The sequence below is a fragment of the Gymnoscopelus braueri genome (assembly GCF_963280865.1).
Source record: "Gymnoscopelus braueri genome assembly, chromosome: 4".
In the NCBI taxonomy this organism is placed as follows: domain Eukaryota; kingdom Metazoa; phylum Chordata; class Actinopteri; order Myctophiformes; family Myctophidae; genus Gymnoscopelus; species Gymnoscopelus braueri.
The window spans coordinates 10,367,082-10,392,081 of record NC_137605.1 but is presented as its reverse complement, the minus strand read 5'-3'; the positions used below and the strand labels follow the sequence as shown (position 1 = coordinate 10,392,081).

General features: G+C 41.7%; 1 protein-coding gene across 1 annotated transcript in view; it reads left to right on the top strand.

Annotated features, from left to right (window-relative positions):
- itga10 (integrin, alpha 10) overlaps window positions 1–25,000 on the top strand; it is a 68,048-nt gene that overhangs the window by 34,623 nt on the left and 8,425 nt on the right. Inside the window, 12 exon segments of the mRNA XM_080425389.1 lie at window positions 449–614; window positions 2,605–2,678; window positions 3,010–3,157; window positions 5,275–5,423; window positions 7,010–7,153; window positions 17,310–17,516; window positions 18,145–18,275; window positions 19,275–19,441; window positions 21,017–21,159; window positions 21,383–21,496; window positions 21,979–22,067; window positions 23,256–23,397. Of these exon segments, the coding sequence (XP_080281515.1) occupies window positions 449–614; window positions 2,605–2,678; window positions 3,010–3,157; window positions 5,275–5,423; window positions 7,010–7,153; window positions 17,310–17,516; window positions 18,145–18,275; window positions 19,275–19,441; window positions 21,017–21,159; window positions 21,383–21,496; window positions 21,979–22,067; window positions 23,256–23,397 (1,674 nt within the window).

Below are 25,000 nucleotides of genomic sequence, written 5' to 3'. Positions count from 1 at the left end.
AGACTCTTTGAGACTCTTTGAGTCTCCTACTGACCGATGACCCGGTCATCAAGTTATTGACTTAGGAATGCGACAAAAAAACCAAAATGTCCATGAATTCAAAGCTTCATGGGGAGTGTACAGTAATTGATAGAAAATAAGATTAAAGCTTTAGACCTGAAAATATGTGCACATCTTTGAATATATATATTTTTAACAAACATTTTTAACTCAAATTGAACCACTGATATAGAAACATAAGTTTTTACCAAAAAAACTGTGGAATCCCCAGAAGCAAAGATTTGAGTTGCAAATGTTCGCTTTAAAATATATATATTCAAAGAGCTTGTATATCTATCTATTTTTTAATAGCCAGAGTATAAAATAACGGTTAAAGTGGTTCAAATCTAAAAGTGACGCTTTCCCCGGTCAACACTTCTTAACCTCGGATAACCCCTGTTGCTATCAGGTACTGGGCCACTACATCCGCAGGCAGCAGGACCCAGAGACCTTCATCAACGAGATCAAGTACATCGCCAGTGACCCGGACGACAAGTTCTTCTTCAACGTGACGGACGAGGCGGCGCTCAACGACATTGTGGACGCGCTGGGAGACCGCATCTTCACTCTGGAAGGTACTACGGACTATACGGTTGGGATTCTTTAGTATTTTTTACGATTCCGGTTCTTTAACGAGACCCTCTTAACGGTTCGATTTCCTTAACGGTTTCCATTAACAATTCCTTTAGGGCGGGGGTCAGCAACCCGCTCTTTAGCCCCTCCCTAGTGGCTCCCTGTAGCTTTGCAAAACATATATGGAAATTAACAATATTTATTTTCTTCATATACTATATATATTTGTATCATTGCTGTAGCAGGCCAAACATGGCACATACATTCTTATGTTCTCCAATTTTGTAAAAATGTGTAGAATAAATACAAAGTTTCAACATTTCTGTCCACCAAAATTTACGTCATACCCTGCGACACATGTATTGGCGAGGTGCCAGATGGGTGTAAACAAACCGTGATTCAAATTGCAAAATAAGAAAGATGCCATCTGTACACTCTCAGAGTTATGATGGTCCTTGAAATTAAAAAGTTTGAGAACCACCAGTATTGTAATTGTACAACAGACGTGAACTGACAGTGTGAAAAAACGGTTCTGGAAACGGTTCCAAATGTGATGGAACCTATTCCGGTTCCTCAATGTTGGATCCGGTTCCGCCGATTCCAGATACCAATATAGGACAGGACAGACAGACAGACAGACAGACGGACAGACGGACGGACGGACGGACGGACGGACGGACGGACGGACGGACGGACGGACGGACGGACGGACGGACGGACGGACGGACGGACGGACGGACGGACAGACAGACAGACAGACAGACAGACAGACAGACGGGTGTGGATGTAAAGATTGAAGAGTAGAGCCTGACTGATAAATTGACTTGACTCATATACAGTATCAGCAAGTATTCTATTTTTGTTGACGATTACAGTATCAGCAATTATGCAGCCAATGTGTCTCTATGTTTAACCACTTTAACCATGGGCGAGAATTATCAAAAGTTTTCAAAAATGTTCAAACATTTTCCAAGAAATGTCTTCAAAATTCTCAAATTTTCCAAAACAGTAGCTTTACATGCTGAGCTTTTTACCTTAGAGATGGGCTATTTTAAAATAAATAAATAAAATAAAGATATATATAATCAGTCAGTACATTTAGTAATCAGTGGACTCAGGATTGGCATTTAACCCAAAATTGTGGCATCGGTCGGGCTCTGTTAAAGAACGATGTGAGAGAAAGACAGACGACTGCAACGCAAATGGAGGACGGGTGTAGGAGGGGGATTGGGTGTATAGGCTTCCCAGACATTATGCCAGCTTTAGATTCACAAGGAAACAAGAGGAGGAAGGGAGAGTCTTCACATCTGCCACCTGTGGTCTTCAGGGACCTAATGGAACGATGGCATCTAGTTCAGGCAGTGGTGGAAAGTACAGTACTTTAGTGCATTTACTCAAGTACTGTACTTAAGAACTGTTTTGATTTACTTTTACTTCACTCCACTACATCTCAGAGTCAAATATTGTACTTTTAGTCCCCAACAGTTATTTGAAAATGTAAATTACTAGTTAATTTGTAGATTTATATTATTATTACAAAACACACTAATCACTTCAGCCCTATATATTTTGGTTATTTTAAAATAGCCGATCTACAGTACAAGCTCACACATCTGCTATTTTCAAAGGATTATATACATTTGGAAACTTGTGAAATGGGACATCCTGCCTAATGAGTACTTTTACTTTTGGTACTCTAAGTATATTTTGATGCCAATACTTTTGTACTCCTACTCAAGTCAATCTTGAATACCGGACTTTTACTTGTAATAACGGAGTATTTCTACATAGTGGTATTGATAGTTTTACTCCAGTAAAAAAATTAAGTACGGTACCTCGTCCACCACTGAGTTCAGGTCAGCAGCAGGAGGGAGAGGGAGGAAGGAAGCTATAGAGGGAGGGGATGTGAAAAGAGGAGGATAAGGAGGGGTGGCTGTGCTCCTGCTGAGAGAGGAAACACTCTTATTGTTGTTGTTGTGATTCCTCCATCAGGGACGCTGGGCTACAACGAGAGCTCCTTCCACATGGAGATGTCTCAGATCGGCTTCTCGACACACACCCTGGATGTGAGTACAGTACACACCTCCAAACACACACACGCACACACGCCACACTCACACGCACGCACGCACACACACGCACACGCACACGCACACACACACACACACACACACACACACACACACACACACACACACACACACACACACACACACACAGGTTTTGAGTACACCTCCAAACCTGTGTGAAAGCAGGACATTAATAGAAAGACAAATATCCACAGTCTTGTGGACCAGTTATAACCCTCTCCTCTCCTCTCCTCTCCTCTCCTCTCCTCTCCTCTCCTCTCCTCTCCTCTCCTCTCCTCTCCTCTCCTCTCCTCTCCTCTCTCTACAGGATGGCATTCTGTTTGGGATGGTGGGAGCGTATGACTGGGATGGAGGGGTTCTGTGGAGGAATGGGAGCCATGTAAGCATCATGCCCCCCAGGGAGGCCTTTGAGTCCGAGTTCCCCCTGGAGCTGAAAAACCACGCTGCTTACCTAGGTACCCCTGAACCACATCACACCCCTACACAACCCTACACAACCCTATACAACGTACCCTCAAAGTGCATCACATTAGGCCTACTAGACAACGCTACAATATAATGCAATGCGAGAGTGCGGACTAGCCGACACCAGAGCCTTGTATTAGAGAGTGGCGTCACCTCGGGGGCAGAAAACAGCGCCGGTCACGTGGTTCATGTAAACTCGAAATAGTGACAAACGCTCATAGACTCCGGTACATTCCGTAAACTTCCGGTTCAGGGCTTTGTTGCTATTCGCCAATAGAAGGCTCTGTAGAAGACTGGCCCGATGAATTGAACGCAGGGGACGCAGCTCTCCTTACAGTATATGGCTCTGGCCGACACCAACTCTGGACTCCTGATTCGTTGCCCTCCACACCCTCCTAGCATCAGGGTCTTGTTGTTAGCTCCACAGTCGTGCCGCAGTGTGTCTACGTAGGTGGAGAGCCTCTTTCCCCTCCTATAGCTGGGCCTTGGGTTGGCCCCCACATGTGTCAGTTTGCTCGCTACCAGTTCTCATCTTTTTCTTTATGACCCTAATCAGCACAGTGGTGGAAAAACATTTTCTTACTCAAGTAAAATTCCAGAATTCAAAATGTACTTGAGTAGTAGTATTGGTATCAAAATGTACTCAAAGTACCAAAAGTAGAAAGTATACTCATGCAGAATGTCCCATTTCACAAGTTTTCAAATGTAGAAAATGTAGAAAAAAAGATCAGCATGAGGCCTCCGCAGAGGTCCACATTTCTGATGTGGTCCGCCCATCAAGTGCAATTCGTGGCATTCTTGTGTTTAGACGCCGTCCAGGGCCTTCACCTGCCGTACTGTGAGGGTCCATGTCTCTGCCTCGTACAGCAGTACTGATTCCACTGTAGCAATGAACAGGTCATCTCTTAACCCATTTAGACCTGAGGCCGATTCTAAAAACGCCTTCTAAATCCTGACCTTTTTTTTTCTGAAAAACCTCAAATATGTATAAAGAAATTACAAAAAGGGTTACTATACTGCCTCCCCCTGGCCAGCCGGGGCGCCTGATGGAGGGGAAAGGAACTGGTTGGAATAACGTGTTCCTTCCACGCGCTACGTCCAACCAGGGAAACTCTCCCCTGTCAGGTGATAAGAAGGTCAGTTGGCTCTCATGCATTGAAGGAGGCATGAGCTCGGCCCTGGCCTCCCTAGGTTGGCAGAGGGAAGGTAGTGCCCAGGATTACATAGACAATTGGCACTGGGTGTAAAAAATTGGGCTACAAAATCGTGGGATAAAAATGTATTAAAAAAATATATATTTATATACAAAAAATGTTAGTTGCTATATACTGTACATACAGGAAGCCCAAAAGGGGTTCCCGTCCTGAAAGGTATAGTTACAAATAGGGGTTCCCGCCCAAAATGGGTTAAGGTCATCTCCCATGTCAGAATTCCTGTTCTGTCGAAGCAGTACAGGCACCAAGATATTTGAAGTCCTCGACTACCTCGAGCGCATGCAGTGGCAATGGTTTTGTCCTCCGTGTTAATTGTCAATACTTTAGTTTTCTTGGCATTGAGCTTGAGGCCGATCTTCCCACACTCCGTTTCTACTGCCAGCAGTAGTAGACAACACTATACATACACTCAAATTACATCTCACCACTTGACAACACTATGATTAACAATTACAGTCACAGAAATGACTGGGATTATGTTAGCCATACGAAATAATAAAGCTGTTACGGTCTTTACACACCGGAGGTGTGACGAATAAACGATACAAAAAGGTGCCAGTGAATATTTCCCATCTGTCTGTGTGTGTGTGTGTGTGTGTGTGTGTGTGTGTGTGTGTGTGTGTGTGTGTGTGTGTGTGTGTGTGTGTGTGTGTGTGTGTGTGTGTGTGTGTGTGTGTGTGTGTGTTATGTATGTGTCTTTTTTCCTCTGTGTTGTATCTGGTTTGACCATAATGTAACCTTCTTCTGATCAGTGTCTAGATCTATTACGTATGCGCTTCTTGTGCAGATCCAAATAAAGTAATTCATGTGTGTGTGTGTGTGTGTGTGTGTGTGTGTGTGTGTGTGTGTGTGTGTGTGTGTGTGTGTGCGTGTGCGTGTGTGTGTGTGTGTAGGTTACACAGTGTCGTCAGTCATCGTAGGGGACTGGAAGAGGCTGTACGTGGCTGGAGCTCCCAGGTTCAAACACAAAGGCAAAGTCATCCTGTTTGAGCTCAGCGATGACGGGGACGTCGACATCCACCAGGCTCTCAATGGAGAACAGGTAGATCATTCTTTATTACGTTATTATTAACACTACAATGTTGAGGAACCAAAAACCAAATAATTGTACTCTTGTGCACTCATATTTAAGGTGTAACAAAATCCCATCCGAACATTTTCACTGGAGTTTTGTATTCAGACAGACAGACAGACAGGGGGGAAGGGGGAAAGGATTGACGGGAGAAATAAAATTGAAGAGTAGAGCCTGACCGATAAATTGGCTTGACTCATATATCAGCAAGTATTCTATATTTTTTTGACGATTACAGTATCAGCAATTATGCAGCCAATGTGTCTCTATGTTTAACCACTTGAACCATGACGTCCCTACTTCATTAAGGTGCAAAGTTTTCAAAAACATTTATACATTTTCCAAGAAATGTCTTAAAAATTCCCAAACAGACAGACAGACAGACAGACAGACAGACATTTATCCTGCAGGTGAAATTTGTGCACAACGCTACATCTTAGTGTTTTGCACTATTCTGGGCGAGGTGAGCCACAGGGAGTATTTGCCGAAAATAGGTGAGGATTTTGTGAAAATAGCCGATCTACAAGCTCACAACATGTCGTTTTGCAAAGCGTTGTGACTTGTGAGCTTGTAGATCGGCTATTGTGGGGGCGAGAGGGTTTGGTGTAGAGGGAAAAAAAGGGGTCCATGTATAGACCCCTGGGGTACCCCGGTAAACAAAGTTTATAGGGTTGAAGGGGTGAAGAAGATGAGTGCAATGAAAAGTAGGAGTAGTCATTCCCACTGAAGATCAAATGTTTTAGATTCTACAGTTACATTTGATCATCTAGAGATTTAGAGATTTGTGTTTTCGTCAAGGACACATTGGCTGATGCGGGAATCAAACCTGTGACCTTGCCGCTACAGCGCGGTCTGCTTAACCAACCACTATGTTATATTTTCATTCCATTCTGTTCAGTGGAAAAATTAGTGAAAAACAGAACTGTATGAATGAAAAAATAAATCAAGGCTGCCACCTATGGGCAGTGAAGTGAAACGACACCTGTATTCATTAATGATCAGTGGGTGGTGGAAGAAGAACTGAAATTACAGTCTGTAAATGTAGATCTTTTACAGTGCTGATGATCTCTGACACCTGTACCTGGCAGGGTCCTGGCTCAAAAGTCACCATGCATTTCTCTCACCGACACAATTTATTGCCTAAGCAAAGGGCAAGTCATGGTATGGACAACCGTGACTTGAGGTTGTTTTTTGTTCTACAGTGTAGGCTACTGTTTGGGGTAATTGTGTGTATATCTTATGCCTACATATTGGGGTTGTGTTACATTGTGGGGATACTGTGTACACTGTAACCTTGTGTTGCTGTTTGCCAGGATAGGGGTACACTATTTTATACTGCTGTTCATTATTGATGGTGCTTCTTTTGTATTGCTGTATCCGACTCTGTATCTGTAACTGCTGTGCTGCCTCTTGGCGACTGAACTAATCTCCTGTAACTCTCTCTCTCTCTGTGTCTTTCTCTCTTTCTCTTTCTCCCCCCTATCTCTCTCTCTCTGCCTGTCTCTCTATCTCTGTCTGTCTCCCCCCCCCCGTCTCTTTCTCTGTGTATTGTACAGATAGGGTCATACTATGGCAGTGAGTTGTGTGGGTTGGACATAGATCAGGATGGCATCACTGACGTCCTGCTGGTGGCAGCTCCCATGTACCTGGGCTCTGGCAACAAAGAGGCTGGCAAAGTTTACATCTACACACTGAGTGGGGTAAGAACAGGTCTTATTGTCACCTTTTTTTTCCTTCTTTTTTTCTCACAGATTAATGCCCTACTTCGTCGTACAAGCGAGACAAGTTAGAACTTGTAGATCTGCTGTTTTCAGTGTTTTAAAATGTTCTAAAGTAATAATGAAAAAAGGAACGGTTTTGGACACAAGGTTTCCACCCAACAGCGACATTATCTATACATTGAGAGGGGTAAGAACAAATAACATCCACACTCTGATGTTTACTTTAACGATCAGTCAAATTGAGTCAGTTTTTGATAAACTCTTAGTGCACTTCAGCACTTCACTTGTGTTCCGGCTGGGATCAGCAGAACCAACATAGTATATGATGTATAATCTGTGTGGCAACACCGTGGATTAAAGCCGTGGAGCAAAGCAAGCCTTTAGTGAGAATGTTAGGACAAAGGAGACATCAAATCCAAGGTGATAAGGTTAATTCTCTCCTTTCTTTATTTGTCGACAAGGAGAATCCAGAATGGTGACTGCAAGGGTCCAGGAACGCAGCACACTGCTACTCTATAAACAACAGGTTTTTATACAGTAGATTCAAAGACACGCTCTTTAACAAGAGCTCCTCCTCTGTCTCTTATCAGCCAATCGGGAGCTGAACCGTCGTGGCCGGGCGGACAGCTACTGCGCATAATATTCTAAGATCACACAGTACAGGGGAGTCAATTCAGCAATATCTAATTTCAGTACAGAACCATGTTTCACAATGAAGTTTTGTTATTAGATTAATACTTTGTACAACATACACTTTAGAATGACACCAGGAATTACATTCTTATTCATCTGTAAACAATAGTTAACTTAAAAGACTTTAATGACACAGCATCCATTCATGTGAATACGTTTTACTTCTCCTGGCTTTTTACCTATATTAAACCTACACAGGCCGTAGTTAAATACTTTTGTTCATTTTAACTTCAGTATATATTTTCACCAAGAGATAATAACATCGTAGTAACATTGTGGTTTAACCCATGTTCTAACTGAACTAGTAGCTCTGTTCCTAAAACGGGGCTGTGGGAGACAATGGCTTCCACAGACATGTTAACTAGCTCCACAGGGTGGTGAGCCTCAAACGAAAATGAATACAATGGGACAAAAGCTTTTTAGTCCAGGTGAAAACACATGCTTCTTTTGTTATCCAAAGTGAGGTGTTGTCTTGTCACAGAGGCTGTCTTTACACTGTGAATGGCCAGGTATCCCCCACTCTTCCTGTCCTGCCTTTTGGGGAACATTGGGCCGACTTCTATATTTTTAACTAATTCTGTGTACTAATTAAATAAGTGGAGTTCTGGCTCATTTTAGGTATGATTATGGCTGGACGATATACTTCATAAACCCCTCTCGGAAGACTTATAACGTCTTCCGTAATTCAGAGCTCGGGCGAAAGAAGATATCTTTCAGCACAAAATCATAATCCAAACCTCTGACTGGAAAACAACCTGCAAAAACGATTAGTTTATACCCCTCTTGATTGTAGAATGGTACCTATACAAAGCCACAAAATAAAACCAAAATACTTCATTGAAGAAACCAATTAATATCATCCAGAATCTGTACCTCAGTTCAACCTGCAAAAAGACATCATGAATACATTATGACATGTGGTTTACATAAGGGACTGCGCGCTTACAGAAGGACAATTTTCTGTTTTTTCTCCTCTTTTTTCCGCTTAAACTAACAAACGCAATTCTTCTTCTTCCTGTATTTAGGGAATGTTCAGTCCTTGAAGCAAAAACTGTTCACAGCTTGGGGCAAGAAAAAGAAAAGGGGTTGAAATTGATGAAGATCTTTGTTATCTGCGTCAAAGGGCATAGGGTATGGGCGTGATGTGTCATTCTTCAAGAGACACACCAGCTTTCTGACACGTGCATGGAATCCCCTTGACCTGGACACCCGTTATCCTCTGTTTGTGGCCTCGATCTGTAGATTTGAAGGTTTACACTGCTTCCGTGAGGTCACACCCTGGGCTCCTGTAGAGCTGACTGGGGGAGGTAGAATCCTTTCCTGGTGTGTAGCTGTCTCACTTTGGCAGCAGAAACAGTGATGGGTAGAGGTTGTCTCATAGCCGCTGTCATCTCCACCAACATGATTCGTTCGACCTCTCATCGACACCTGGTTCTGCAGCCTGAGTCCTCTGACAGCCGTTCTCCTCAGCAGCTCTCCATCTATTAGCACGAGAACATTTGGGGAAAAAACGTCCCTACTCTTTCCTAGAAAATACAACATGCACCTACCCACCTCAATACACACACACAAGAGGTGTTACTCATTCACTCAATTTAGTTCATGCAAAGATATTAGTATAGGTCATTAAAAACTCAAAATTAAATATTAATCTGGCCTATGAACTGGTCAATTTGTTCCAAAAAATACTATGTCCAAAACCCCAATTTTAAATGTTTCCCTTTATACCTCCCCTCTTGAGACATAAGGCAATAATAATGGACATAATGTCTCATCAAACCCCAAAAGACCAATAAAGAACTGAAGTCCTCCTGAAAAGAATGTCATACGGACGTGTTATATGTTTCATTTCTCCACGGTTTCTCATTACTGACAACAATTTATCCTTTGTGTATGCTCACCGAACCAGTTTACTGGATCTATCCCAATCCACACCTTACTGTGGAAATGGTTAAACAATTTAGTCCTAATTTTGACAATAGTTTTACACGAAATTCCTGTGACACTTTCCTATAGCAGGAAAGAAATACAAGTGTCAAAAAAGACCAACAGCATCTCCAGCTCCTTCCAACAATCCATCCTATACTAGGTTCAGATTTTGTACAAATTTAGTCAACCACCTGAAAGCATATTAGACTCTATGCTAAATCTCCAATTAGAATATGGACAGTGATCAGTATTATGTTTCAAAATAGGTAGAAAATGAAAGTTGCTGTTTTTTTTTTTTTTTTTTTTTTTTTTTCCATCAAGCCATAGTCTGATCATGTCAAGTTCAACGGTGACTCAGGGTTTTCTTTTCTTGTCAACAACGGTTTATGTATTCCATCATTGCCCTACGTCACCTGTTCCAATATGTCCAGCCTCCATCACAGTCTAAAGTAATGTCTCTGTACTTTTCAAATGTTTCTAGCCATGTATCGTCTTGTCATCCATGCGGCAGGGAGCAATAACTGAAGTGGGTTGCCCGGATAGTGGACAATCTCGTGCATAATGATCCATCTGATAACATCTGTAACACCGCTTGCCCATGGCTCCAGACAAACGTTTGGACATCCGTCGTAGTCGATCTGCACCTTGCAGTGCAGGTACCGGGGGCACCCGTGGCACCAACTCTGAATCATTCCATTGCATGTAAGGGGTGAGAGTCTGCTGTGGTGCAGACTGATAGCCACCTGGATGGGGGACCGGCCGTTGATAGACTGTGTGTACCTGTTGCATCGCCCGGTCGACTCCCTGGAGTGAAGTCGGAACACCACTTTGCCTAGGACCAGAGACAGACGGCTTGAAACCTGGTAAAAACTGTGGGGTACCTTGAAGAGCTGGGGCTGACAGTGGGGCAATGGGGTTGACAGCCGGTGGTGTCTGGTTACACTGGCGCCAAGCATGTCCACGTTTCTGACAGATGTAGCACGGCCCTCTGAAGGGACCATCATGATGTCGTCGTAACGGCTTTGGGTTTGCTTGTCCGTCACCTATTTCCTGGACACCTGCTCTCGCCACTGCTCCAGCTCCCAGCCCGTCTCCACTGTCACTGCAATGCCCTGTGTCCAGGGCTGACAATTGGTCGATAGGTTTCTCACCCGGTGGCGTAGTGGGATCAGAAGATGAAACGCTCTTCTCAGCTGGTTCTGGGTGCACCTGTGCGGTTGTCATCCTGGCTTGATATCTCACATAAGCCTTATTTAATTTTTTACCCTTTTTGAAAAACAATTTAAACACTGTATTCTCCTTTGCCCCTGTGTCTGAGCAATCTTTCTGATATGCTCTGGCAAGCATTCCTAATGTGTCAATAATTTCTGGGTCGAATATGCTGTCTTGTGGCCAAGACCCATAAAAGTTTGGCCAATTATCCTCCCATTGTCCCAAAATCATATTGATCACGTCAATGAAAGAATTATTTTGTTGTAAGGAGTGTTCCTGCTGTTCTGATTCCATAATTGTAGATCAAATATCCAAATGATATTAAATCACAATTATTGTCACGTTACTTCAACCTCTGTAGGCGTTCCCCTCTGGAATCCGATCTTACTTACAATATGGTTGTTTTTTATCTAAAAATCACACACAAATCATAAATGTCTTGAGTCCACAACGGACCTCTGTCAGTACCTTAAGAACAGTTTAGAAGGAGTATTGATATGAGAATATTATAATGCAAGTGTGACGTGTCTTTATCACTCAGCACACATGTGAGTCAACCCAATAGTGTTGCTCATATATCCTAAGTATAACAGTATAGAACTATAAGTGTGTGTATGTATGAACGATAATTAAAGATTAAATTACTTCAAAAGCTTACTTGAACTGTCTCTTAATATTCCAAATCAACTATAAGACAAATGTTTGAATTTGTATAAATTTGTAAGTCTGGTCAATACATTACTTTAATCCCAGACATGAACCGTCCTCTATTAGCCAGGACTGGAAACAACTCGAATGTGGCGCTCCCCTCCCACGGAAAGCTATTGATAGACATGAATGGATTAAATTAGAAAAAAATAATCATGCAGTACAAACAACCAACATTAGATCATGCAGTACAAACAAACAACATTAATCCATGCAGTACAGACAAACAACATTAATCAAGCATACTTAGACACCATAGAATACCAATAGGCTGAATAACTTGTTAGATAAAGACTGTTAAAAGAAGAGTTAACTCTATAAGTCAGAAATGTTAAAACACTAACGAGCACAAACCCTCCAAGCTTCTCATTCATACAGTGGAAATGCAACCTTCGTCTCGACCACTAGGTGGAGTCAGTCAAATGTTTGGACGTGTCAATCACTGGAAGGGGCGGTTTCATGAATACACACCACTCCCACTGGAAGACACGTCACCACACACTAACCTAAATATATCTCTCAACCACCAGAGGGCGACAATCGACGAACTAAAATGAGAACACAATGTTCTGTAGTTGTGAGTTCTACCTTTGTGGTAGAAAACTACAACTCCCAAACTGTCTACTTGGGAAAGAGATGGACACTTCCTGTTCAGACGTCATAACTAACGCTATGTACACAAAATAATTCAAGTGGGGATTATTTTTTACAAACAGTTAAAAAAAATTAACAGATTCCAACTTACTTCTTTGAAAAGATACTAATCACTAAATCTTCAATTATGTACACGGTCGTTCCGACGTTTATAGGAAAAACATCTTAAAACGTGCACTCAAAAACGGTGACCTATACTTTTACATTCAGTATGAGCGAATTCGTCAGTCTTAAAAATAGCCACTCTAGGCTTCACAAAAATCTTATAGTAGAATATCTGCTTCTAGCAGCCAGGAGACTGCGACTGCCTTTATCCAAAAACATCAGTCAAATAGCATAGAACAGCACCTCAGTAAAGAATTCAAACCAATACACCTCTGTACTAGTACAAATAAAATTAAGGTATTCTCAGTCTGTCAAAGTAATATATAGTATCGCTCAGCCAAACGGCCAATACACTAAAAAACTTTTAACTTAACACCCAACCTTAATTATCCTTTTTAACACTTCTTTTCCTCTTTATTATTATTATTATTTCACGTACTCAACACAATACTTTAGCACAAATCGAAATAATTAATCTACTCCTATGTATTTATTACATTTAACAATTATTTTCGTCCTTTTTTTTTTTACAACTACATTCAACAATCCAAAAGGATCATTTTCATTGTTTTTTAGGCCTATATAGTCACATCTATGTAATTTCAACACAAGTCCTTAGATAATAATTTCATACTATTTATGTCAGCTTAATCATCCCCTCACGACACATAAAACAATTGAAATGTGTCGAAAACGGATACCAACACGCCAATAAGTCATTTGTGTCACCACCACAAATATACCCATTGAAAAATGAATCATGGGAAAGTCATCTGCATCAACACTGCAAATAAATTCCCATTAAAGCCATTTGCATCAACACTGCAAATAAAGTCACATCAAAGCCATCTGCATCAACACTGCAAATAAACTCACATTAAAGCCATCTGCATCAACACTGCAAATAAACTCACATTAAAGCCATCTGCATCAACACTGCAAATAAACTCACATTAAAGCCATCTGCATCAACACTGCAAATAAACTCACATTAAAGAATGACTTCGAGTTTACGCGACCAGCGCATATGCCAACTCATCCAACAACACTGCATCAACAATTCTCATCACAACTAAGTGCTTCAATCACCACAACAGACACATTCCTAACTCATCCAGCACAAGCCTACATCACAACACAAAGCATCAAACACATACTTGAGCACAGCTACCAACCGGCAAACCGAAACAACTTCACAGAACCAAAAGTCTCAACAATGGAAATACTACGAAATTAAATAAAGGCCACACCACTTTCTCCACATGCATAATAGCAACCAACCATAAATTGACGAAATATACTGCTACCACGAAAGCAGAATAAACCGCATAGAAGAGTTATTGTAACAATGTTATAAGTGAAAAGAAATATGAAAATACAATTTAAACCACACACACCATAGCCGTGCTACTATGAATGCAGTAAAAACAGCATATAGAAACAATGGAAGTCTATTAGAAGAAAGAATTATATTAATGAAGCTATCCTAAAATATTACACGCATGTAAATGGCTTAAGGCACAATTCACCCAATATGAAGATTAGGTTTCCTGTGGCAAACGCCTTGCGAAAAAGCTCACAATATTTGTAGCCTACAAGCTGTGAAATAAATCATGAAAAGCCAATCAAAATAAAGAAACTACACAAAGACTTGTGAAAAGAAAAGAGAATAGGGGAAATAAAGCAGACGCATAACAAGCCTACAAAACAAAAAATCCCAAAAAACTACAAAGCAAGATGGCCGAAAAACCGCTAGACAATAGCTTTTTAAAATCTGATCTCAGCACCAAACGTAATCACCAAAAGACAATTATCACACGCCGAAGCCCAACAAAATATGCTTCACCCGTGTGTCTAAGAAAGGCGAAAAAAATTCAGGCCTACTACAAATCCAATCGCCATTACCCACAAGATAATAACGGTTATAAGCAGCACACACAGTGTAGCCATGAATGGGACATGTAGAAATATACCCGAAAGACTCCGTGCTCCTGAAAATGCACAAAGACATTTCAAAGAAGCACTAACGACTAGCAACAGCTAGCAAGAAAGAAAAAAGAAAGGAGCAAGAAGAAACACAGACATGAGCTGTGTTTTGACAAAGAGAGCATAATGGAAGAAAGATGAGAAATAGCCAGCCAAATTTTCATGCAGAGAACTGTGTAACCTTAGTCACACCTAACAATAAGAGCATGTTTTTAGTAGAACAACACAAAGTGTTTGCAGAGTCACTGTACAAGCCCCAACCATAAACGCAACGTATTTCGCAAGTATTCCTAGACAGAAACAAAACATCAATTCGCCAAAAACATCACCTACATACTTTTCAAATATAACCATACAGCGACACGATCACACTTTTTCCAAGGGAAAGGTCCGAGTATGATGGGACGTTGAATAACTCCCACTCTTCGCAACTCAAACAATGACTTCAAAGAAAGTATATATCTGCCGCTGAACTAAAAATCCTGCCTCTTAAGCCAACCGCACCTACATACAGTGGCACTTCTTACACATCTATCATAGACATTTTACGGGCTAAGTATCACACTAAGTATACCGCGCGCCTATGTCTCCGAACGCAGTGCACCGCGCTCAGAGCTTATAACAGGGTCTACGTAAAAAAATAAACATGGCATCCCAGACGCCACACATAAGCACTGAGTGTTGGCTCTATACTCTCACGCTCAAAACTAATATCATTGATTGTCCGACTTCATACGTCAGTGCGTCGCAGTTCCCGAACGCATTTCGAGTACACACAATTTGCCACTAAACACTCCATACCATTATAACAACTCAAAGGATGAGGGAAGGGCAGCCGACAAAGCAAGGTCCGACCTGTCGTGATCCCCCAGTTTCAATCTGCAGTATCAAGATACGCTGAAGTCATATAATATGAAAGTCCCTGCGTCCTATTCATGCGCATAACGAGCGTATCCTGTTACCAGATATATTGACCGCCTTACCAATGTAAAAACAAAACAAACAAAAACAAGCCGCATGAATCCTCTTAAGAAGACCCACCCAACTTGTCTATAGTACTCCAAAAGTACTCCTTTACCCCCTCAGCTCCCCCTAAACCATACACCCCCCATAAAGGCCGCGTATCCACGAGCGTGCACACAGAATACAAGGTTCTTTAACGAATATCCCCTTAGAAAAAACCATCGTAAGATTGTGGCTAAGCAACTCACCGTTTTGAGAAGAATTCAAACTCCACAGACCCACAAATAGTCCTCTCCCAGCGGATAGTTAAAACCGTCTGCCGACATACGCCAATTGAAGTATAATCTGTGTGGCAACACCGTGGATTAAAGCCGTGGAGCAAAGCAAGCCTTTAGTGAGAATGTTAGGACAAAGGAGACATCAAATCCAAGGTGATAAGGTTAATTCTCTCCTTTCTTTATTTGTCGACAAGGAGAATCCAGAATGGTGACTGCAAGGGTCCAGGAACGCAGCACACTGCTACTCTATAAACAACAGGTTTTTATACAGTAGATTCAAAGACACGCTCTTTAACAAGAGCTCCTCCTCTGTCTCTTATCAGCCAATCGGGAGCTGAACCGTCGTGGCCGGGCGGACAGCTACTGCGCATAATATTCTAAGATCACACAGTACAGGGGAGTCAATTCAGCAATATCTAATTTCAGTACAGAACCATGTTTCACAATGAAGTTTTGTTATTAGATTAATACTTTGTACAACATACACTTTAGAATGACACCAGGAATTACATTCTTATTCATCTGTAAACAATAGTTAACTTAAAAGACTTTAATGACACAGCATCCATTCATGTGAATACGTTTTACTTCTCCTGGCTTTTTACCTATATTAAACCTACACAGGCCGTAGTTAAATACTTTTGTTCATTTTAACTTCAGTATATATTTTCACCAAGAGATAATAACATCGTAGTAACATTGTGGTTTAACCCATGTTCTAACTGAACTAGTAGCTCTGTTCCTAAAACGGGGCTGTGGGAGACAATGGCTTCCACAGACATGTTAACTAGCTCCACAGGGTGGTGAGCCTCAAACGAAAATGAATACAATGGGACAAAAGCTTTTTAGTCCAGGTGAAAACACATGCTTCTTTTGTTATCCAAAGTGAGGTGTTGTCTTGTCACAGAGGCTGTCTTTACACTGTGAATGGCCAGGTATCCCCCACTCTTCCTGTCCTGCCTTTTGGGGAACATTGGGCCGACTTCTATATTTTTAACTAATTCTGTGTACTAATTAAATAAGTGGAGTTCTGGCTCATTTTAGGTATGATTATGGCTGGACGATATACTTCATATACTTTAAGTTCCTATTTATAGCTATACATCTTTCAAGCTTTTAGAAAGAAATACCACAACATGTTATATTCTTATTAAGATTGTAGTGCTTTGCCAATGATTTTGAGGCCCACTTGCAATTATTATAAAAAAGTATAAATAATCAATGAAATAATAGATTTGAAAAAAATGCTCGCTATTTATGCGTACACCTACATATAAAATATCTATTAGAATTTTTTGCGTCGATTCATTAATAAAAAATATATATAAAAAAAAAAAGTCGATTATTTGATTTATTGAAAAAGTAAGAGAAGATCATTGATAGTTTCAGACCTAGTTTAATAGTCCTAACCCTGTCCATAGGACAGCTCTTTTGAGGAGGACCATTTCTGGTTCCTCAAAGAACTTTGACAAAAAAAAGATTCTCTACTAGAACCATAATGAGGAACATGAAGAACTGTTCACTAAATGAAATGGCTCTTTAGTAGGTGATGGCTCTTCGTGGAACCATAATAGCCTTTTAAATAACTATACATTTTCTGCCTCTAGGAGGAGGTGTTTGTGTCTAACGGTACTCTGAATGCGGAGGATAAGTCTCAGGATGCGAGGTTCGGCTACGCGCTGGCGCCCGTCCCCGACCTCAACCACGACGGATACACTGACCTGCTGGTGGGCGCGCCCCTGGAGGACGACCACAGGGGGGCGCTCTATGTGTATCACGGAGACGGTATCCACATCAATCACAACTACAAGCAGGTATGCTGTCTGTCTGTTTCTTATTGTCTGTCTGTCTGTCTGTCTGTCTGTCTGTCTGTCTGTCTGTCTGTCTGTCTGTGTCATTCTTGTCTTCAGAATCAGGATCAACTTTGTCACATCACAGGTTTACAGGTGTAAAACATACATATTCACACACAGTTTATCTATCCGGTGCGGTAAGTACCTGAGGTTAGACATAAGGTGTGTGAGCATAGCAGCAGATATATACTGTACATGATATCAGCAAGTTGTACATGGGATTAAGATGCAGAGTGTCAGCGTGTGTCGGGTTCAACCGCATAGTCCACAAAAGGTAACTTTCACTGGTATAATCCACACAAGTCCAAGTCCAGCCTGACGACAAGCGGTGATCAGGCCTTGTTCTAATGGTGAACAAGGCATGATCACCGCCTGCGGTGTGTCTGTCATGCCTCTCTGCCAGTTGTATGTCATGTTTTATTGAACAAAGTCTTAGAATTTTTCCGTCAGTCACCCCTCTCCTTTTCTGTCTGCCTCTGACTCTCCAAGTTCATCGTGTGTGTGTGTGTGTGTGTGTGTGTGTGTGTGTGTGTGTGTGTGTGTGTGTGTGTGCGTGTGCGTGTGCGTGCGCGTGTGTGTGTCTCTGCAGCGCATCGCGGGGTCGGCTCTCTCCCCGTCTCTGCGGTACTTCGGTCGCAGTGTGAGCGCCAGACTGGACCTGGATGGAGACGAGCTGTTGGACGTGGCGGTGGGGGCTCAGGGCAACGCTGTGCTGCTCAGGTGAGTGGGGATAGAACCACCGTCTAGCAGCCAGTTGAGACACCATGAGACCCATCGGTCAGGAGCCTATCTCCTGTTTCCGTAGCGTGAGGCAGCTTGATGTACAAGTAGACCCCCTGGACATGATGCTAGTTATGTCGCAGTGACTTACCCCTAATCCAGCAGGGAGGCACTGGGTACCATCTTTATTGTCTTTGGTATGACTCGGCCAGGGATTGAGCCCTGACCTCCCAGTCTCACAGTGGATACTAACTAACCACAAGGCCACTGAGCTGGTAAAAAGGATCATCACTCTGTAAAATGTTACCCTCTGTAACTTTCCTGTTCTACCCCCGGATTCAAACCCGGGTCTCCTGCGCAACTGCTGAAAATCTTACCTGAGCTTTATAGCGCCTGCCTACTTGCTCAGGGGAGACCTTTAGGCAGTACCAATTGTCAATCAGTCGTGTCAAACCAACACAGGATCTAGATGTCTCAATAGAAGAGCAGGCAGACCAATTATATTGTTATTATATTAACATACTCCCATACAGATTGGACCAAATAACACTGTAATCTTTCTTTCTTTCTTTTTCCTTTATTTATTCAGGGAAACCCATTGAGAGCAAGCTCTCTTTTTCAAGGACGCCCTGATAACAAACATTTGAATCACATTACAATGTCACAACTTTGACAATCAAGCAAAAAAGAAAAGCAGAAGCATAAAACAACATTAAAATAATCGCAAAAGGCGGTGAATCAGACAATACAGTGAGGACATGGATAACAACACAGAGATTTAAAATCAGATGCAAATAAACAGTGTTACATGAAACAGGTACAGTCACTATGTAGTGTGTCCTCAAGAAGCATACCAAAGCATAATGACACAACAAAAGTTACATACAGCTTTAACTTATGGAAATAAGGAACGCTATGCCACAGAGGTGTTGTGAAGTGGAGTGGAGGGTAACATCTAGTGACTGAACGTTGTCTATCCTCCCTCCATGTCCCCTGCAGCTCTCGCAGCATCGTCCAGATCAACGTCAGTCTGTCCTTCCAGCCTCACTCCATCAACGTCATCCAGAAGACATGTCTGCGAGGGGTCAGGGACTCCGCCTGTCTCAACGCCACCGCCTGCTTCATGTCCGTCTCTCGCTCCCCTAGTCCTAACAGCATTAGCTTTGGTATGACATCAACCACATCAACCACATTTTGTGCATGTCAAATCAAAAGTTATACACAAAAATCTATCTACCAGCCCCACCATGCATCGGGATGCAATGCGTTGTGACTTGTGAGTGTGGAGGTCTGCAATTTTTCCTTTCCATTGTACGACAAAGTATTTATACAAGGCTGATTTCGGCGTCTGCTTTCCAGTTCAGGTTAAAAAAACGACAGCAAGTTAAAAACATGGCGGGCTAGTAAGCAACACAGCGGCAGCTAATCAAATTAATAACAGGTTAGATGTGTTAAGATTTAGACGTGCCAATGTTCAAGCAAAGACAGTAGTCAACAGTATTCAGTCAGTGCATATTGACACCCCTAAATCTAACACACCCAATCTCTGTGCATAACTGTAGTCCTGGGTTTCTAGAAGGTTGGCATACCCGCTTCCTGTTTCGGTTCATTTTCCCATAGCTTTGTTTGTTTTGGCTCAGCTGCAGGTTTGGACTGGGAAACACATACGACACCTGGAATGTGTTTCCAGTTCAAATCTGCTGCTGAGCCTATCAATAGATAGATAGATATATACCTATATTGATCACGCAATAAAGGTACCAGCACAGCAATGGTTACAGATACAGGGCATATAGTCCATGAGCCAGAGCCCCAAAATTGAGCAATGATTATTGAAAAAGTGGGCAAAACCAAACCTATATTAAATTGTTCATAGGGTCAATACGAGTAAATAAATATATGATAACCTTTCCACAGGAGCAGCTTTTTCATGGTTATCACACATTTTGTTATTTTCCCCATACGTACATGACAGGTGAAAAAATTACAAAATTTTAAAAAGAGTTATCATAATGAAACTTCCTGAGTTGATTACTTACATGAAGACAATGATTTATCGTATTACAAGTTTTCTGAAATTGTATATTTAAATATGCAAATTAGGCATTAGGAAAATATGCCCAAATTTGCATAACTTTCCAGAATCAACATTGGAACATTGGACAAAGCCGGGGTCAACATACTTATTTCATTTTGTTAAGTTGTTGGAGTCAAAGGTTTTTAACGAGGGAATAGTATACAATTTCAGAAAACTTGTAATACGATAAATCATTGTCTTCATGTAAGTAATCAACTCAGGAAGTTTCATTATGATAACTCTTTTTTTAAATGTTGTCATTTTTTCACCTGTCATGTACGTATGGGGAAAATAACAAAATGTGTGATAACCATGAAAAAGCTGCTCCTGTGGAAAGGTTATCATATATTTATTTACTCGTATTGACCCTATGAACAATTTAATATAGGTTTGGTTTTGCCCACTTTTTCGATAATGAAATCTTGTCTGGCTCATGGACTAGAAGTACAATAGGTGCAGAAGAATAACATCACAATAAAGATGGATGTTACAAAAGTCACACAATGCCGTAATGCTAAGTCACATTAAGAGAGGTGATGTGTCTGTGTTAGATATTGTGTTACATTTACAATGAATCTCTGATACCATAATACCAATAATACTAACTAATACTGATACTGTATCATCAGAGTTACATGTACAACTCTTGTCTCTCTCTGCTTAGAGCTGTGGATAGCGGCCATGTTGGATGACAGGAAGTTCTCCACGCGGGCGTTGTTTGACGACAGCTCCCAGAGACACACCCAGCTGGGGGTCAGAGTTCAAACCGGAGAAACGGTCTGCTACAACCTGCCCTTCCACGTTTACGTAAGCATCTCAGCTTTACCTGAATCTTTACAATACACACAAACACACACCATCACAAAATGCTTGTAGATCTGCTAATCTCATTAATTGTCATACAACAAACTTTATACGCCTGAAGTGGTTAAGAAAACGCTTGATTTGTTTTTTCAAGAAATTGAATCCTGTGTGTGTATGAAGTACATGTCTCACGTGATGCCATCATGTGTCCCCCTGTCTCTCATAGGACACAGCAGACTACATCCGTCCTATCAGCTTCTCTCTGCGTTTTAAGATTAACGACACAGAAGAGAGTGGTCCCGTGCTGGATGAGGGCTGGCCCACCCTGGTCAAGAAATCTGTAAGTGTTTATAGAGCCACACTGACCCCTGCTGGGCTGACGTTGAAATTCCACCAAAGCCCGTCTCTCCAACACAGTTTCCCTCTTAGCTGTCCTGCTGTCTGTCTCTCCAACACTGGCTCCCTCTCAGCTGTCCTACTGTCTGTCTCTCCTACACTGTCTCACTCTCAGCTGTCCTACTGTCTGTCTCTCCTACACTGTCTCCCTCTCAGCTGTCCTACTGTCTGTCTCTCCTACACTGTCTCACTCTCAGCTGTCCTGCTGTCTGTCTCTCCAACACTGTCTCCCTCTCAGCTGTCCTACTGTCTGTCTCTCCTACACTGTCTGTCTCTCAGCTGTCCTACTGTCTGTCTTCTACACTGTCTGTCTCTCAGCTGTCCTACTGTCTGTCTCTCCTACACTGTCTCCCTCTCAGTTGTCCTACTGTCTATCTACTGTTTGGTATCCTCTGTAAAAGGAACTATATTTCCTGTCTGCTACAGATTCCGTTCTTTAAGGACTGTGGTGAAGATGATGTTTGTACGACAGACCTGGTGCTGCAGGCTCATATGGTGGAGATCTCTGGGACCAGGTAAGCAGCTCTGCACCTCATCACGTCTCGTCAGTGACGTCCTCAAATTCAACTTGAACCATCTGCCCTCATCAGGTTTTATTGAAGGTGGACAACATGCATACAGTATCACTGATTCTCAAAGTGGGGTCTGGGGTCCTTGAGTGGTTTCCAGGCGGTCCCCAGGAAAATGAGGAACAGCGTATAACCACTTAAACCCTAATTCATACTTTGGATATTCAAAAATAACACAAATTTAAGGCAACAACGTGTCGTGATATGACGCGTTAGGAGCTTGTACATCTTTTATTTTTTAAATTCTTTGAAACATCTTGATACATTTGGAATAACATTCTTTAACTACACAAATATTCTCTCATAGGTGTCCCTGGCACAACACCTTTTAAGATACTGTAGGGGTCCGCCTCCAAATACATAATCAATTTGGGAGTCCTTGACATGAAAATGTTCGAGAACCCCTGATATACATGCATGTATGTATGCCCATTTATGCTCCTTTGTCCATTCCTGTGCCATTGCCACCTTCCTTGTGCATGATGCCAGTAGGCCAAGATCATGATATGTGATTGACCGTTAAAAGATAAAGAGCGCGCACATCCACTATGAAAACAGGTGCAGGACAAACTGATCACGGCAGGTAACATCAAATAGGGTCTGCTCACTGTAAAAGTAAACTGCTCCCAGTCAAAGCTTATTAACGTTTCGACACGTCTTCTTCAGAATGAAGAAGACGTGTTAACCGATAAAAAAAACGATAACCACTTGAACCCCAGTGGTTTGCGACACGTTGTGAGCTTGCAGATCGGCTATTCTTGGCAAAGAGATTTGGTGAAGACCAGTGGTTCTCAAAGTGGGGTCTGGGGACCCCCAGGGGTCGTTGAGAAGTTACGGGTCTGTAACTCTGAGAGTGTACAAATGGAACCAAATGGACCCTCACGGGTCCATTTGGTTTCATTTTGTACACTCTCAGAATTAGGATTTTACAATATAGATTTGGGGTCCCGGCGGTAGAAAATTGTACGAAATGAGGGTCCATGGCATAATGCATAATATCAAACTTGGGGTCCTTGAAATCATTTTTTTTGAGAATCACTGGTGTAGAAAGTTGTAACTCTAGTCCAGTTCTCTAAGACCAGAGGGTTTAAGTGTTGAATAAACGGTGTGTGCGTCTGTTCCCTCCCCCCGCAGACAGAAGCCCTATGTGATCCGCAGCCCGCGCAGACGTCTGGCCGTGGAGGTGCAGCTGCAGAACAGACTGGAGAACGCCTACAACTCCAGCCTGACGCTGCACTACTCACGCAACCTGCACTTCTCCAGCCTCAGCATCAGGGTAACTGCACCGCTTCTGCACTGTGAAAATCATTTCTACATGTAGATTGAACTAGGTCAGCGATTCGCACCCCTGGTGGACCGTGAGGGTATTGCAAGGTTTTAATGAGAGTATAACATTATACTGGGGGTGTCCACTCCATGCCTCTGCGGTCATTCATTTTTACGTCTGTTGGGGATATGTTTTGTCCCTGCTTTTGCACAGACTAAATTAAATACATGCATTTCCTTTTGGTCTGATATGTTTGATATTTCTGTTTGATAATATCACAATTTAAAAACTCACAACGCATCACTGCACGTCACATTGTGAGCCTGAGATCTGCTCTTTACGGTGAGAGAGACCGGTGCGTAGGTAAGGGTACCGTCACACATCTGCTTCAGAAGCGTTAGGCAACGCATGTCAAGACATGAGACACGTCAATTTCCCATGTTGTCTTGGCGGGTAGTGGGCAGTGTTGCGAGGTGCGACACGTTGTGAGCTTGTAGATCTGCTTGTACATCTTGAAAGAATTGTGACATATATGGAACATTTTAACAACACAAATCTTGTATGGGGATACACTACACTACACTAGAAACAAGCCTAAAAAATATCGCAACTACCAATATGTGGGCACCAGGTTGTGGGCAGTGATGATTTTCTGGTGTGTAGTTTAAATGAATGAATGAATGAATTAAATCTTTATTTTGAACATGTTAAAAAATACGGTAGACATCAATTGAAAAACAAAATAAAAATAAATGCAATATGATAAGAATAAATAAGTGCAATACAGCCTCTCAGGTAACAACAAAACTATAACTCTACATGTTCAAAAAGGAGTAGGATGAAGTATAAAACTTATTTAGTCCTACCCCTTCGTTCCGCTTACTTCAGCGTCATCTCATTCTTTTTCATATACCCACATGGTATACCCTTAAATAAACCAAATCTTTCAAATTAAACAGATAATTAAATAAAGTAATTCATATATATAAACTTACAAGTATTTACATATTCTATAATTATATTCTAAATATATTATCATCAATATTATATACAATGTCTTTAGTAGTAAACCTATAGATTGTTAATGTAACTCTTCCTCCCTATACCTCATAATAATGCATCTCCTTTTAAACCGGATCACATTTGAACATTGCTTGAGCTCCACATTCGTACTGTTCCATAGCTTAACTCCACATATAGAGATACAGAACGATTTCAATGTCGTCCGGGCACCTTGAGTTTTGAAATGTAACTCCCCCCTTAAATTATAGCCCCCCTCTCTATCAGAGAACATCACCTGGATATTTCCAGGGAGTTGATTATTCCTAGCTTTGTGCATTATAAGGGCAGTTTTATATTCTATAATGTCCCTGAATTTTAAGAGATTTGAATTTAAAAATAATATATTTGTATGATCTCAATATCCAGCTTTATGTATTGTTCTTATAGCTCTTTTTTTAAGTATAATTATTGCCTGAAGTGAAGATTTATATGTATTTCCCCAAACCTCTGAACAGTACAAGTATTTAGATATGGGAACAGTAGAGCATGCAGAGTGATTCATAGTCCAAAACGTGCTTTGCTTTGCTCAGAACTGCAATGCTACTTGATA